This window comes from Zingiber officinale, chromosome 9B (assembly GCF_018446385.1).
Source record: "Zingiber officinale cultivar Zhangliang chromosome 9B, Zo_v1.1, whole genome shotgun sequence".
Lineage (NCBI taxonomy): Eukaryota > Viridiplantae > Streptophyta > Magnoliopsida > Zingiberales > Zingiberaceae > Zingiber > Zingiber officinale.
The window spans coordinates 45,159,397-45,177,294 of NC_056003.1; the positions used below are offsets into that span (position 1 = coordinate 45,159,397).

Genomic DNA, 17,898 nt, shown 5'->3' on the forward strand with positions numbered 1-17,898 from the left:
GAAGTTCAGATAAATCCATTGGACCCAATATCTGGAGGGAAGTCTGGTTAGGTCCGCGGGACCTGACAACTGACGGGAAGACCTGGTGGGTTAAAGGCGAGTCAAGCGACTATAGTTGGTAAGTAAAAGGTAAACAACTGGAGGAGAGATCTAGTGAGAACGCGTTCCCGATTGAGGGTACAGTATGCGTCAGTCCAGCTTAGGTCTATTTGGGAAACCTAAGTTGAGACCTTGATTAGATCCTGATCTCAGAGAGACAGAATCTACTTACTACTATTATCTTGCTGTATTGTGCTAACTTTGTTTTGTAAGAAAAATATATTTTTTTTTGTTGCCTGGACTAACTCTTTTTTTGCAGGAAAAAAGTTGTTGAAAAAGTGTCCGAGTGCCCAGAAGGGATCTGGGCGTCCGGAGTTGGTTTAGGCGCCCGGGCCAAAAAAATCATCCAGAAGCTAACTTAGAGCACGACAACTGGCCGAACCCATGTCAACAGTCCAGGCACCCGATGGTGGAGAAACTTAACGGATCAACTTTCGATGAGATCGCTACATCAGCAATGATCCAGGCGCTCGGAGGGATTCCGGACTCCCGAAATGGGCCTATATAAAAGCCTTCGACCAATAGCTTTAGTAGATCATCTTCTACGACTTTCATATTTATGCGCTTCTTCGAAAAGGCTCCAACGATACCAAAAGACTACTTCGAAGTTCGAAGAACAAAGACTTCTTCAAATTTCTTTTCTATTTGTCGGTAACATTTTCATTTCAGTTCTTGTCCTCATAAATCTTTGTAACTCATTTTCGAACTGATAGTGATTGTCCAACGAAAGTACTCAACAAGTGCGGGCATTAGAGTAGGAGTCGTCGAAGGCTCCGAACCAAGTAAAAAATTACTTATGTTAGCATGTGAACTTTCGTGTTTCTTTTCTGCAGCGTATTATTGATTTTCTAAAAAGCGACGATCGCTATTCACCTCCCTCTAGCGTCTTTCCGATCTAACAAGTCGGAGTTACATCTATTAAGGAAAAACTCTGATAGACATGTTTAAGATGGTACAGATGTACTTAGACGATTAATAAATATTTTTAGGCGATGTGAAACTAGACAAACACGCATATCAAACGAGAAAAAGGAAAATCAAAATTGATTTGGTTAGCAACAATAAAATAAGATAAAATTTATTTAAGTATAGATGTTGATATAGTAGAGAGATAAAGATCAATGGCGTAAAAGGATTTATATAGTCGACTCCACCTACTGGATAAGACTTAGTTGTTGTTGTTATAGCTACGCCCTTTCTAGTGCCATTGTTAATTTTTATGATTCCTTGATATCGACTACAACATTGACATTTGTCTAATCAGTTAGGCCCTTTTATAGTGCAACTGTTAATATTTAAGGTTCATAGGGTAGTTTGTTTCCGTGAAAAAGTATCACTTATTGAGCTTTAGTGACTAAATAAAAAAATACATCTGGAGGAGTAACTGAGTCTTTTTTGAAGTGTTTGAGTGACAGTAGTCTTGCCTCTTTTTCCTTGATAAAGCCAATACCAATGAGGGTCCTCCAATGCTTGAGAGTTAAAGAGTGAGTTTAAACCCAACAAAGTATGAGAGCAAGTTGGTAAGAAAATTAGATTTTACCTTGTAGGGGATTTTTCTGACCTTTTAGATGTCTTGAAAAAATTTGTCTGTTCCTGCAAAAGCCGACGCCAAGTGTTTCTTGGCATAAGCCCTTTGACATCCAACTGCAATAGTGAGTTTAAATAGGTTAGAGAGGGAAAGCAAATTGATTAGAGGAATGAAGGTTAGCTTGTTAGACAATTTATCTAGTCTTGTGCTTCTCCATCCTTATTCGGCCTGATCATTGTGACCGCTATTGGTCACATGAATTGTGATGTGATCTTTTGCATTTGATATAGTGATACATCGGGCATGCTTGAGGTTGCCTTTGGCCAAAGGAGGCTTCCTTGAGATGGAACGCCAATAAGTTGGTGTTGTGCCAATTGATTAGTACTTTTCTCCAGGAGATTTGAAGTGCTTGGGCGTTCAGAAGCAAGGAGGGATTGTTGTCCTTGTCACTTAACTGAAGTTGTGTTCTTTCGGACCAATAGCCTGTGGTTATTATGGCTGATTCAGCTCAAGTATTTAATTCATTCAAGGACATTTTTGCCTTAGCAAAGTTGGCAAAACTATATGTTAGAGAACTGAGACCACCCTTTGAGCCTTGCGTTGTGGTCAAGGTTATTTGTTGTGAATAGAGATATTTAGTCTATTTTTTTAAAAATTTTCTTATATTGTTGACAAAAATTGTTTCTGCTGCACTAGCAACTTCAATTCCATAATCATCATGCACATATCTTGCATGTCTTGGCCCTTCACTGAAATATATATATACTCTTCATCAACTATACAATTCCTCCAAATTATTAGACTGAATGTGTAAACTCGATGACAATGCTCGACTTCTACAGCACAATAACATTGGATTATTATTGAACTCTACTTCAACTGGAATTATCCGGAATCATGAATATGATTGGTCGATCGAGAGTGAGATTCTTTTTCCTTGAGAGGAAATTGTCTATTTAAGTGCTTATAGCATGCTAGTGCAAACATAGCACATATATTTTGTGGGATCATTCAGCTTGAAATTGAGTTTGGTGTCTTCATAGTATTTAGTATCATTGGTTGATCGAGATAAGAGTAAGATTCTTTTTTCCTTGAGAAGACTGTCTATTTAAGTGCTTATAGTGATGAATATGCTAGTGCAGACATTATATATTTTGTGGGATTGTGCAATCAGAATTGAGGTCGGTGTCTTCATAATATTTTATATCATTGGTCAATTGAGATAAGAGTAAGATTCTTTTTCCTTACGAAGAAATTGTCTATTTAAGTGCTTATAGTTAGATGATACTGTCTCTCAAAATACAATCACCACTCTTTTAAATTAATAGAACTTCAAATCTTATCAGCTTATAAACCTTTGATACTTCATAACTCTCTCTACTCAAAGATACTCGGATGAGAGAAGATTACTTGAGAATTGAATGAATGAAATGGAAGAAGCAGCACTCTCGAGTAATTATCTTTGGACATTCTTATCGTTCACCCAATACTGATTTTAAAATTTTTTATGTTAATTATTTGTGCCCAAAGATTTTCCATTAACTAATAATGCGTTCTACTTGAATAAAGTTTGATCAAAATTGACCATTTGCCACTTTACCAACACCAAATTTCGAGCGTAGTTTTCATCCCTCCAAATCATTAGGGCTGCTTGTGCACATTAGGTACTTCATATCACATACAATGTTGGAATTAGCTTCAGTAAGTGCTTGATTTATTTCATAGAAACCTGAAAGCAACCAGGGTATTGGAGCCTGTCAATTATGTATTAGACCGGTCATAAAGGTTTCAAGCAATATGCAGTTGCTAGATACTTTCTATTCATAGACAATCAATGAAGGAAAAGGTGGCAAGTGATTTTTGTTACACATGGAAACTAAATGACGAAGTTTGTTTTAGAAAAAGATGTTTCAGATTCCAGTTTTTCCCCCTCTTAGAGCATCCCCAATGCTCTAACATTATAACACCCATCACATCATCAAAAAGTATGGGGCCCACTGCCACATATTCATTATAACAACATCCTTCTTTCACCCACATCCCTTTTAACATTAATACCCATTATTCATGGGTCCCACCGTCCACTCACTCATTTTAACATTATATCATATTAAATAAATATGTATTAAATATGTTTTAAAATATTTAAATTATTATTATTTTTAATAATAATTTTACGTTTAAAAATAAAATTTTATTATTTTTCAAAAATAATATTAATTTTTTAAATATATTTATTAAATAAAATAAATGTTGGTGAGAAAACGAAATTAGAATGTTAGGAAAACGAAATTGTAAAGTTAGGAAAACGAAATTACAACTGAACACCTAAAATTATAAAGTTGGGAAAATGAAATTACAACTGAACACCTAAAATTATAAAATTGGGAAAACGAAATTACAACTGAGCGGCTAAAATTACAAAGTTGGGAAAATAAAATTTATTTTAAATATTAATTCATGGATTGTTGTTGTATTGCCCCCAGATATGCTCAACTAAGTCGGCGCGAAGTTGGTGATGAACTTGAGTGTCACGTAACTCAGAATTTGTTCGAAGATAATCCTGAAATCCTCGATTTGAGCCATGGATAGGTTGTGCGGGTTCGTCACCTTCTTCGCTGTACCAATTTGTCGCGTGACCTCCCTCATCCTCAACAATCATATTATGCAAAATAATGCATGCTAACATGATTTGTTTTAACTTTTTCCTATACCAATACCGAGCTGGACCTCTGATAATCGCCCATCGAGATTGGAGCACCCCAAATGCCCGTTCAACATCTTTTCTTGCAGACTCCTGTCTTTCCTTAAACAACTTCCTCTTGGGATCCTCCGGGCAAGGAAAAGCCTTAACAAAAGTAGCCCACTCGGGATATATTCCATCTGTTAGATAATAGCCCTTCGTATATGTAGTGTCGTTCACCGTGAAATTAATCGCCGGCATATTTCCTTGCAAGACGTTGTTGAATATGGGAGATTCATATAACACGTTAATATCGTTACGTGAACCGGCGACCCCAAAAAATGCATGCCATATCCACAAGTCATGAGACGCGACCGCTTCAAGTACGATTGTTGGTGACTCATGCCCCCTTGTAAATTGACCTTTCCAAGCAACTGGACAATTTTTCCATTTCCAGTGCATACAATCAAGGCTACCTAACATGCCAGGGAAGCCATGTCTCTCATCATACATTTGAAGAAGACGTTGAACATCATCAGCATTTGACCTTCTCAAGTATCTATCACCAAATATTTCAACCACATATTCGCAGAACTTGAAAAGACACCTGATGGCAATTGATTCACTCATACGTAGGTACTCATCAAGATGATCGACAGGGACTCCGTAAGCTAGTTGACGAATCACGGTGGTGCATTTTTGTAGTGGTGACAACCCTTTTCTTCGTACAGCATCGTCCCTATGTTGAAAAAATGCTGACTGATTCTCTAATACATTCACTATGCAGAGTAATAACTCTCTTCGCATTCGAAATATTTCATCATGATACACCGGGGTTATAGAGAAATAATCATTGACGAGCCTCTCGTGCCCGACTTTACGATTTCTTTGGACGAACCTTCTTCTGCGTGTGCCCCTCCTCTGATATGCTTCCATAAGTTGTTGGTGTTATTGAAAAACCAATAACATCAATTCTTCACCCGAATCATAAGCTTGCTCATCGATTTCAACATTGACTTCGTCTTGTCGAGCTGGAACTTGAGTTAGAGCTGCCTGTAGAATGAGACATTTGGAGGAAATACGTTTTAGTATATGTGTTTGAGAAATGGGATGATGGTCTATATATATTGTTTTTCTCATGCAACGGCTAGTTTGCAATGATGAGTATGCAACGTCGTGTTGCAACGGCTAATTTGTAACGGTAAGTTTGTAACGCCTAGTTTGTAACGGCTAGTTTCCAACGGCTAGTTGTAACAACTAGTTTCCAACGACTAGTTGTAACAGCTAGTTTCCAACGGCTAGTTGTAACAGCTAATTTCCAACGACTTGTTTATAACGACTATTTTACAAAAATATAATAATTAAAAATCACATTAATCGAAATGAGAAATACAATAATTAAAAATTACAATCACTCGAAAATATAATAATACTAGAAAATGAACATTAAGTAAACAATTTAGATATTCCATCTCGACCTAATATCCTTGCATAGGCATTCATGTATGATAAGTTGCTCCTTTGTCATATGTGAGGTGTCTTTGTTCAATATTTCGTACTCTTTCAACTTCAAGCGATGATTCTTAGCTTCAGATTTAGACAATGCAGCTTTTGCCTTAATCTCCTCTACTTCGAGTTGTTTTTGTTTCAAATCGACTTTGGACTTCTTCACGCTTGTGTACTCAGTGAACTTTGTGATAATATTGTTGTAGTTTATTGTCAGATCCTCCATGGTCGATTTTACCTTGTCATTTCCCTTTCTTTTTGCTGCCTTTTGTCCCATTGACGAGTATCTTCATAATCCAGGTCTATACTCACATCTTGGTTGGAGGAGGTGTTGCTTGCTCCCGACTATGGAGTAAATATTGGACGGTCTTTGACAATTCTCCACACATGTTCGAGATTGAATGCAACACCCTTGTTTTCAGATAGATATTTTTCATACGCAAACCTCAATATATCTTCATCACTGTGACCACTTCGATATGAACTATAAATACTATTGTAATTTGCGTTGAATCGATATACCTTCTTTTGGATTGTATTGTGCCAATGTGACCGTATAACATTTGCACTTCTGGTGTTTGAACCTTGGGGAAGATTCTCATTGTAGTAGCTTGCAACCCGTCCCCAAAAAGCATCCGCCTTTTGATCATTGCCGATTATTGGATCATCACTGATAGTGACAAAACTTCTCGCTAAGACCTCGTCTTCAACCTTTGTCCAACTTGAACGCTTTCTTGTACCCTTAGCATTTGAAACCGTCTTTTCTAAATTGACCACCTCAATTGGGGATTCACGGTCGGAAAGTTGAGTTTCCGGGACAAAAGTCGGAGTTGCAGGTTCATTCGACATTGAAGGAGTGAAAGACATACCAGTTGTGTGCGGGGTACCATATCCATGAACAACCGACGGCGTGAAATATGGATGACTCATGTTTTGCCAATATTCGGCTGGAAGCGGTTGATATGGACCTCGAGGGGCATAATTTCCAAACCCTTGGACATTTTGAAGATTTTGTGGAGGAAACGGCATACTGGGAAATGGATATGGGTATTGATAATTTGGTGGAATTTGTGGATTCTGGGAAGATGAATATTCTTGCGAGTTGTTTGTAGAATTCAAGAAATTGGAAAAAAATGCCCTATTATTTTCATCCATTTCGGATAGAAAATAAGATGGTAGGAACTTGAAAAAATAGACGGGGAGAGAATTTAGAGAGTGAAATTGAAAGAGTAGTAAGTGGGAATGAAAATATGTGCACATATGGATGGATATTTATAGTCAAAATTTCAAACTAGCCGTTAACTAGCCGTTAAAAAGTAATCATTTTATTAAAAAATTTAAATTAAATAGCTGTTTTTTTTTTGAATTAGCCGTTGCTTTTGCCGTTGTCTTCTGCTTTTTTTATTTTTTTTATTTTAGAGTTTATATTTTTATTAAAAAATAAAATAAAATATAGCATGGGGTGGGCCAGCCCTGACCCACCCCAATGCTGCTTGAACGCGTTCAGAATACTGAACGCGTTCAAGCTAATTGAATGAACGCGGCGTTCCACAACGCCGCGTTAAAGCAACAGTGGCGTTATAACGCCGCTTTAACGCGGCGTTGTGGATGCCCTTATACTTCAAAGATGCTTTGGTTTTCTTGGTATTCTAAACTTCCATTGGTATGATAAGAAGTCCTCTAATACTTAAAAAATGTTCCAGTTTGATTCCTGGCTATTCTCTACTTTCATCGATATGATCTAAAGTAGCATCCGTAACACAAATTTATACTCCTTGAGAAACTTGCTAACTGAACATTTGTAAAAACTTGCCGTGAAACCATTTACACTTCTCATCGTACTGTTCATTGCAGCAGCCAATTACTGCTAGGAAGTCATTTCAAACAAATGAGAGAACTGATTCTGTTTCAGTTATTGGACAAAGCAAACTCTCTAACAAATCTGACTCTAGGGAACTGAAATGCATCACACTAGCGAAAAGGTCTTATGCAATGGTTATCTATGCCAACCATTATAAATGCTCTTATATCTTTATCAAAACACAAGCCTGGAGGGTACAAGTCTGCACAGTTTGAACATTTTTTAGTATATTCGATCAGGTAATATGTTAATATATTCAGTTTGGCTGCTTGCTTGCTTTCTTCAATATGAACATTTTTTGTGTATTCGATCAGCATGAATCTTATTCAGTGCTGTGTTGCTTTCTATCTTCTGAATGCAATAGCAATACTAAAGCATGTGTCCCAACTGTTATTTGACGTTGGCTATATGTTACAATTGTCCTCTCACTGTTCTTATAAACCAAAGTCAAAAATCTCTAAATGGAAGAAGAGTGGAGCTCAAGGAACACTTGTTTTAAGGTCTAACATTTCAGACTTCCAAAGGGCTTAATATTCCTCAGCTACTAAGGGGGAGCACCAAGCAACCAGATAAATAGACAAGAAGACATTTCCATGACGAATTGAGGTCAAGCGCTGCCCTTTTCTCCCCTACTCGGCGTGTTTACATTTAAAGTTGGCCTCCGAGGTAATGGTGTAGGGGAAGAGTGTCTTCTCATTCTATCAAATATTTAATGATTGAGTCATAGTTTTGGCAAATTAACTAATGAATTTCTTTTAATGAGCGGTTGACCTATGAACGCTAGAGTGATAGGTCTGTTGCAAGTATTTTTTTATTTAACTTGAAGGTCGGTAGGAAATTTTTGTGGGGCCGAATTGATCATTTCAGAATTAATCAGTGTAAGTGATATACTTAGTGCCTACTTAAAAGGAAAAAAAAACAAAGGAATTTGAGGCCTCCACAACCTAATTAGCACGTGGAAACCTAGATTTGAGTAGGGTTGTAATCGAGTCAAGCTGAGCCGAACCGAGCTTTGAGGTATTTAAGCTTATTTGATAAGGTAACCGAACCGCGCTTAAAATAAACCAAACTTTTGAAATGATTGTTCAAACTTTGTTTAGTTTATTTTTTAGGAGCTTGAGCTTGTTTAAAACTTCGCTTGAGCTTGGCTTGTTTAGATGTTATCGAGCTCTCAATTCAAGCTTGACTTGAGCTTCGTTCGAGCTTGGCTTGAGCTTGGTTCGAGCTTGGCTTGAACTTGGTTTAAGTTTGGTTCGTTTAGATTTTATCGAGCTTTCAATTCAAGCTTGTTTGATTGTTTGAAACTTTTAATTGTTTGATTGGTTATTGAGCTTAATAATTTAAACTTATTTGTTTATTTTATTATTTATTTAGCATATTGAAAAAAGTTTTATTAATGAATATGATTCACGAACATTGTTCACAAACATTATTCACGAACGTTATTCACGAACATTAACGAGCTGAACACATATGTGTTTAAACTTGTTTGTTTAGTTTAACGATCTATTCAAGCTTGTCTATTTAATTAATCTTGTGTATATTGAATGAACATAAATAAGCTTTTACCAAGCCGAGCACTAAACTTGTTCACAAACGCCTAGTTCATTTACAACCCTAGATTTGAGGCCTTTGCAAGGCAATTAGCGTGTGGAAACCATCAAGTGATATCTATCTTTGAACTCCGACATCGTGACCTTTCGTTATCTAATAGAAAAAATAAGAAAATAGAAAGAAAAATAAAGGGTATCATAAAAAAAAAGACACTTTATTTTTTTTAAAAAAAACAATAATTTACCAACAATGTAGCTGGTTTTGCTCATTACCTAAAAAATGTACCCATTTTGAAATTGATCAAATCACGTGGCTTTTCTTATTTTCTTTCCCATAATACCCATATTTCTTTTTAGTTTATTTTTTTTACTAGAATTAATCTTTGCCTAGTAATTAGATTGTTTGACATATCTTTTAAAATTCAAAACCTTGCTTTGAGCACCCCAATGCACTACTGTATAATATTACGATATGTACTGTCCTATAATTGAATAACTCTTCCTTCCCCCTTGGTCTGCCTTGCCCTCGATAATCTCTCAAGTGATAGCGTCGACTTCGATATGAAGCGAGAAAGCCCAGCAAGTTTAGATAACCAGAATCAACAAGATGAAATTGATTTGTGATAATGTTTCCATATTAATGATGTAAAACACCAACATAAATGAATATATAGAGAGTTTTATCTATTATTTACCATTGCAAGGTTTAAGAAAGTTATTTTCATGCCTTGTCAATGCATCTATGAACACTCTGAAATCATTTGTTGTCTCCTCCCAACCAGTATACACAAATGTGAAAAGCATATCGAAGTCGCATGCAAACATCACATTTTGTGTAACAATAATCTTTCTACCACGAAAAGATGTCTAAATTGATGTCGATACCCATGCTGACACGTGAGTCCCATCGATAGCTTCAAGACAATTCTAAAAATACACAATGTGTTATTAAGGATCAATGTTCTAAAATTCGCTAGGCGCTAGTCGGGCGCTAGATCAACGCCTAGCGCCTAGGCTGCCTAGGCGGGGACTAGGCGGATTTCACGGTATCAACATAAATTATATAATAAATCACATTCTATAACTCAAACACAATAAATCAAATTTAAAATGAGTTTAAAATTACACAACTAATAAAATATTACAAATTTATTCCATTTTTTATCCTCTATAATTTTCAACAACTTGTTCTTCATCGGACACAAACTTAATATTATCATCGGACACAAACTCAAGATTACATTTCAATTTTTTTTAAAAAAAAATTGGGTTTTAAATTTAACAGCCCAAACTAATAAAAAAATCATGAAAACCTTGCACTATTTCTGCGGCGCCTAGACGATTTGACCGATTAGTCGACGTCTAGGGCCGCCTAATCCCCCCTAGGCGCCAAAACCGACTAGGCTGGCCGACTAACATGTTTTCGGTGCGGCTGGCTAGTGCCTAGCGCCTAGGCGGGGCCTAGGCGGCCGCCTAGGCCAATTTTTAGAACATTGTTAAGGATATATTATTAATGTATCTAGACATATTAGGGTACAATATATACCTTAAAATACAAAAACCGCTTTAGATTGTTCAATATGTACGGATGGATGTCATTGTGTTCATATGATCGAATATATATGTGCCCAACTCATAGAACTCATTTGAACCACTTGCTACTAGTGTAGAATGAATGTTGAAATTGATCTGCACATATTTGATGTCGTATATTGTGCCTGATGATTAGTAAGAACATAGTGACACCTTCAACTGTAACTTTCGTTCCATCTTGCAATAGATTCATCTCTTTTAATGTTCTACAAAAATTCACACACATGTTTTGACATACAAAAATTGTCAAAGCAAACTTGGGGATGCCCATCAAGTATTTCTTGTACGTACATCCTCCTGGTAAGAGATGAAGTCCGACAACATTCGATCAATGTATCTAAGAAAATCAGTCATCATGTCATGAAAAAAATTCATTTGCGATACGCAAAACTATAAGCAAATTAATATTTGAGCATACCTCGTCAGATTCATCATCAGAGCTTGACATGATCTGCAACAAACCAATATTAAAATCAACACACATGCATAAAATTATTGATAGATTCATCTCAAACCAATAAATAATTAAAATTAAAAAGCTCAACATAGTCTTCAACATTACATTCCAAAATATCAAACAAGGATTAAATATTCAAGCGACGAAATAAAAAAAAAACTCCATTAACATTAAATAGTCTTCAGCTAGGTAATGAAAGCAATCCCCATAAACTTGGCAACATATGATCCTACATGTGCTCAAGATTGAGGCAATCCAACCATTCAACTCTCCTATTTGATGGAATTTTCATGAAAATTCACGTAGACCAGGTTTAACGAAAGCTTCTGTAGCTTTTGTGTACACTTGGGTAGATAAATTATCCGTCCCATTTAAAATTTGCATGGACGTGTCTATAAAGTAAGGATCATTTAACACGCTAGTTCTAGAAGAGTACGATTATATCTTGTTCATGTTCTAATGTAGTAGCCATCAACTCTAGGTATTTTTGCCCATCAACAGATTATCCACTCAGCTGTTGTATGGTATTACTCCACTTATCCATACAAGGTTCATACTTTTCAATTTTTGAAAGTTTCATCTCTTTACGTCAACGACTATTAGATGATTCTGCACCACAATGTTGTCGATTATTAGGTTCCCCTCCAACATCCTCATTCTCGTCATCAACGACTTCAACATATGAGTTAACACCTCTATTAATAAATGTTTCTTTGAGCTCTCTCTCTTCATCAGATATGGGAGGTAATTAAGTAGAAGCCCTGTACACATCACCTGTTGTAGTTGTCCCACTGAGAACTTCACTAAGAATGTGGAAATGATACAACCTTCCTTTCGTATTGCCTTGTACTCTTTTTATTTTTCTGTACCATTGATTAGGAAAATTAGCATTTTATTATACACTAACATACAATACAAATACATAGTTGAATGGATAAAAACATATACCATATAAAATTATGCCCACACTTCCTCTGGAGCATTCACTTTACTGGTGTTTGGATCCATTGTCACACCAATATGAGCAAGCAATGTAGCAAAAAGTCATTGTCTGGTGCGTAGGCAATTCCATTTACCTTTGAGCCTATCTACACCATAATTTGTCTCCATAGCCAGATATAATTCTTTATTAATCTTCTCCCAGACCGTATTACTAAAGGTAGATGTTTGTAACTTATTTTGCTTCACTTTTTGGTAAATGATCTCAACAAACAAACATGACAACATTAGTCTTTGACCACTCATATTTCTTGACTTCAATATTGAGATTATTCCTCCCATAATGTCTTCTATAAAAAATTGCCTTAGTATTTAAGAAATTTTAATGTAATTCTAGAGTAAACAAAACATATGAAAATACCAACATATTGACAATGCTACTTGTAGAAAATTTTGTATCACTTGCTTCTTTGGAGGCCCTTTCAAATTAATAACAAATAGTTCTATCTTATTTTCCTTTTAATTTTTGATGGACTAAGCATTATCCTTAGTGACGCCTGTTTTTTTGGTCATCTCTTCCAATAGATAAGAAAGATCATTATCTGATCATAAAGTAAAAATGCTCTCTGGAGTTTCACCATAATCAATAAGAAGGTATTGTGAATCTGCAACTGATCATAAAGTACGAATACTCTCTAGAGCTCCACCATAGTCCTATTGTCCGAAACTACTAATATCAAGGAAGAAGGCATGGGATTAAAGGGGTGTACTATGACAAAATCAAAATGTAAAGATGGAAGGTCAAATGTCTTCAGTAAATTACCAAATTCTCTAATTCGGAACTTGAATTAAGATTTAAATAAATTAGGTAAGCTAAATAAATAATAGTTAAAAAATCAATTTAAATAAATTTATTCTCCACTAGTAGAAACGGCTGCGAAAGAGGAGATAGGGCGATGGATACCGTCGAAGGGAACGATGCGGCAGCCAGCGAGCTCTGTTCGTGACCGAGAGGAAGACGGTTGCAAAATCACTGGGGGCACCAGAAAACGGCTACGGCGGCGGTGGGAACACATGGCGGCAACGTCGGGACTGCGCAAGGCGAAAGGGGAGGAGCGGCGGCGTGTGAGCAACAGGAGGCAAAGGAGGAGCGGCGACGCGTGAGCAACGGTGGGCGGAGGAGGAGCAACCGCGCGGTGAATGGGGAGGAGCGGCGAAAGGGAAAGTAGGGTATGGGAGGAAAAATGTATTGTGCGATGGGTTTAGATGGGTCTAAGTATCCACGTTTTTTCCTTTTCATGGAAAATAATTTTGAGGCATCCTTTATTTTTTTTTTATCGGAAGATATTGTCTTTTTTTAAAAAATAGGTATGAAAAATACTAACTAAATATTATTTTTCAGAAAATCATATTTTATCAAAAATTAAAAAAAAATGCTCAAACCAAACATTCTCTTAATCTCCCCGTCTTTTTTTTCATCTCTATTTCCTCGATCGTCGGAGCACTGACAGCGACTGTTCATTGTCATTCCTTTGCCTCCGCCTAGCAACACAAAGAGATATGATAAGCTAGTAAAAGTTTGAGATTAAGGCTAAGCTTTGTACCTTCGCCACTCCTCTCCTCCAGCTATTTAAGTAGGACGACGACATCATGGTCTTCGTCGGTGGCTTTACCCTTTACATGATCTCGCAATTATTTGCCTACGCTCTCAACTTCCCCATCTCTAAGTTCTTGCAGACGTAGAGCAAGGTCTTGGTCATAGCGGTGTCACTGTCGTTGCCCTAATCTTCCACGTCACCCTTACTTGACTCCTCGTCGGCCACTTCGGCCATAGCCTCTCCGATGCAGCGGTGTCGCTCAACTTGGCTTGGTGGATCGTGGTGGGAGTCCAATTCACGTACATTGCCATGGGGGACTATCCCAGCGCATAGAACGACTTCAGTTGGGTAGCATTCACCGAACTAGGCTCCTTCACGTGGCTCTCCATTAGGTCCTCTATCATGCTCTGACAATTAACATATATAATGAAAGATGAATCGATCAATTTGAAACTGCAACTTGGCATCAAGTGAATTCTTTGCTACATATCCCTCAATTGCCTTCTTTTTTTTTTCAATTTGCAGCCTCAAGTTCTAGTAGTATATGATACTAATCGTCCTAGTTGGTCATTTGAACAATGCGCAAATTGTAGTTGTTATCATATTATAATATTATATGATATTGTTGTTGTAATGTATGTTGTTATTGTAAAACTCAATAAAACTGTTATTGCTATTATTGTTATAATTTTATGGCATGACAATTGACAATTTACCAACAACGTAAGTGATTATGCAATTTCCCCATCACGTAAGTGGTTTTAGAAATGTCCAAACAACGTAGTCTCTCTTCCTTTTTTTATTTATCTATCTTCCTTTTTACTTCTCTCACTTCCTTTTTACTTATCTCTCTTCATTTTTACTATTCATCCCAAAAAATTCCGAACCACTTTTTTTTTTTTTTACCGTTGTTGATTTTCAGAAATCAACAACACAATGTTGTTATTGAAATTAACAATCTAATGTTGTTGCTAAAAAATCAACAACATAATACATTGTGTTGCTGATTTCGAAAAATCAGCAACACAATGTATTGTATTGTTGATTTTATACCACTAAAAAAATCAACAACATAATGTAGTTGATTTTTCAAAATCAGCAACATACCATTGTGCTATTGATTTTTTAGCAACACAATATTGTGTTGCTGATTTTATGCTATTGGAAAATCAGTAATAAAATGTTGTGTTGCTGATTTTGAAAAATCAATAACACAATGTATTCAATTGCTGATTTTACTTCTGATCTTTAAATATCATAACTTTTGATTGTGATTAAACAACGAGATGCAAAATACATTAAATCATATTTCATTCAGAGATCTTCGATTTAATATATTGTGTGTCTTGTGATTCAATATTAGTCAAAAGTTATGGTCTCTTAGTTTAAGTTAGCAACAACGTTGTTGCTGGTCTTTTGAAGATCAGCAACATGTTGTAGTAGCTACGAAATCGTAGCTGCTACAACTACAAGTTGGATCTGATATAATTCCATATCAGGTCCAACGTGGGCCAGATAAGCCCACATTGGAATTTAATATCAATTCTTCCAATAACATTTAACATCTTTGAAGAAGTCAAAATAAGCAATGGAGGGCACCATTGGACTCCTTGTAGCCTCAGAAATTCATAGGACTTAAAATGAGTCTAATCAAACTTGTCTAGGTCCATCAGTAAATTTCAGTCAAAACTCGTTAATGAATCTAAACAAGTTCAATTAGACTCATTTTAGGTCTTATGGATTTATGAGGTTGTAAGGAGTCCAACACTGTCATCCATTGCTTATTTTAGCTTCTCTAGAGACATTAAAATGTTATTGGAAGAATTAGCATTAAATCCCAATGTGAGCCTGAAATGAATCATATCAGACACAACGTTGTTGCTGATCTTCTAAGATCAGCAACATACATGTTATAAACTTAGAAAGGTTATAACTTTTGATTCAGGTTGAATAATGAAACACACAATATATCAAATTGAAAGTCATTCATATATCTTCAATTTAATATATTGTGTGTCTCGTAGATCAACCTGAGTCAAAAGTATAATCTCTCAAAATTTATCACAAGATGCATAATATATCAAATCAAAGATCTTTGAACAAGCTTTGATTTGATATATTGTGTGTTTCATGATTCAAACTGAATCAACAGTGTTGGTGTTGGAAGCACTAGTTAATCAAACATATGTTTTGATATTGGCAAAGGTTAAAGTTAAGAGTTTTTATGATCTGATGAACTGAACTAAGTATGTAGGAAAGTCTTAGTTGAGGATAGACAAAGAAGTCCTGGTCAATGGATTGGACAAGAAATCCCGGTCAAGTGGATTAGGCAAAGAAGTCCTAGTCAAGTGGACTGGGCGAAGCCTTGGTAGATCGAGAACATCAAGCAAAAGCCTTGAAGGTAGCGAACACCAGGCAGAAGTCTTGATGGGTCGAGGATCGGACATTTAGCAAGAAGTCCTAAAGGTCAAGATCGGATGTTGAGCTAAAGTACAAACAGGTTAGAAGGATCGGATGTTTGGCAACAAGTAAACTCTTCTAAGAAGAGTATATAAGGATGCACTCTCCGTTAAGAGAACAATAAGTGTCGGTCCGACCTAGGGTTTCAGTGAAATCCAAAGGTTAGGACCGGACAATCCTGGAACTATCTAAAATATTTGTATACTTATATTATATCTATTGTGCTAACTCTATGATGTAGGAAATCAAAGCTGGAATTAAGGCATTCTAGGCACTCGGAGATTCGGGAGACTAGAAAGGATCCAGGCGCCCAAAATGGCCTGAATTAAGTCACACAAGTAATTGAGTTGGCATACCTTGGTTGGCCTGAATTACATCGTTATCACTCTTTATCTAAACGTTCTATTTTGAGCACTAGGTTTATGGACCAAGAAACCTTGGAAATGTTGGGGTTTAGGAATGATATTGATTGGTTGCTTGATAGAATAGGTTGGACTAACTTGATGACCATGAAGTACCCAACTTATCCTTGTATCATTTTGGAAATTTTAAGCTCCATCACTGTTGATAATATTCAAAGAGGAGGAAAATTAAAATTTCATTTATTTAATGATGACTATGAATGGAGTCTTGAGGATTTTAATGCATGCTATGATTTGACTAGGGATGGAGCTTACATAATCCTACCTACTTTTGAAAATTTAAACTTATGGCAACAAATTGGTGGACGGTCTCATTTTAATCCACATGTTTCGAATAACACTAGTATCGTTAACCTAATTTTTTGATACGTCCATTTGATGATGAGGAACACGATATTTGGAAGGGGAGTAAAGAAGGAATTGTAAGGCTTTCTGACTTGTATTGCTTATGGGCAATGATAGAGAATGTGGGTATTAATTATGGATATTTCTTTTTGAGGCACTTGGTAAAATTAGGGAGAGTTTCTTCCCCTACTCCTATCATTTTAGGAGGATTGCCTACTCATATTGCAGTAGTGTTAGGTTATGATCTTAGTGGTCTTGAAATGATTGAAGATGTCTATCGAATGAATTTAAATTTTTGTTTAACCACTCATTTGATTCGCCGAGAGGAATATGGGTATAGTCTTGTGATTAAAGATAGTTTTCCCCTTAGATTGCCCAACCCGACTTTGACCACAATCCATGTTAAGGAGAACTGGTGTTTGACTTTAGCAAGGCAACAGTCTAACCCACCTCCATCCTCCGTTCATAGAGATATGCTTTTGGTTAGTCGAGATATTTTTCGGTTCAATTTCCAAGAGTTTCATCCTATTATTAACTCTCTTCATCATGACTTGGAACAAACTAATAGATTGCTTACTAGAAATATTCGCATGAAGGACGAGCAATTTAAGCGTTTGCAGGATTGTTTTAAGAGTGAGAGAGATTTATGCTCACGAATGCTTGAATTCATGGTGACTTATAGGAAGAGAATGGTTTGGAACGAAGACTTCAGATGGTATATGAGGAATTTCAGAGTGATATTGATGAGTTATTCTCGTATCATAAACGTGTAAGGGACATGAGATAGGTCGTTGAGGCTTATCCTGAGCTTCCCGATCTCCCCGAACTTCAGCCTCGTCGGTCGTATTAATTTC

At 36.4% G+C, this 17,898-nt stretch overlaps 2 protein-coding genes and 1 long non-coding RNA gene across 3 annotated transcripts; all 3 read right to left on the reverse strand.

The window, feature by feature from the left end:
* Window positions 1–4,085: 4,085 nt before the first annotated feature.
* LOC122022976 (protein ALP1-like) lies at window positions 4,086–5,270 on the reverse strand. Its single transcript, XM_042581079.1, has one exon. It carries the CDS (start codon window positions 5,244–5,246, stop codon window positions 4,086–4,088), a length of 1,161 nt encoding a protein of 386 aa, XP_042437013.1. The 5' UTR covers window positions 5,247–5,270.
* Window positions 5,271–6,161: 891 nt separating this feature from the next.
* LOC122022977 (glutathione S-transferase T3-like) lies at window positions 6,162–6,845 on the reverse strand. Its single transcript, XM_042581080.1, has one exon. The coding sequence runs from the start codon at window positions 6,843–6,845 to the stop codon at window positions 6,162–6,164; it is 684 nt and encodes a 227-aa protein (XP_042437014.1).
* A 4,132-nt stretch (window positions 6,846–10,977) lies between these two features.
* LOC122022529 lies at window positions 10,978–13,471 on the reverse strand. Its single transcript, XR_006122999.1, has 3 exons — window positions 13,184–13,471; window positions 11,242–11,274; window positions 10,978–11,160 (listed from the first exon to the last, which is right to left on the reverse strand). It is a non-coding gene; the product is annotated as an uncharacterized LOC122022529 (long non-coding RNA).
* Window positions 13,472–17,898: the final 4,427 nt, after the last annotated feature.

Bases quoted from the DNA above. Each gene is read 5' to 3' on its own strand.
- LOC122022977 (XM_042581080.1), bottom strand. From the start codon at position 6,845: ATGCCGTTTCCTCCACAAAATCTTCAAAATGTCCAAGGGTTTGGAAAT.
- LOC122022976 (XM_042581079.1), bottom strand. From the start codon at position 5,246: ATGGAAGCATATCAGAGGAGGGGCACACGCAGAAGAAGGTTCGTCCAA.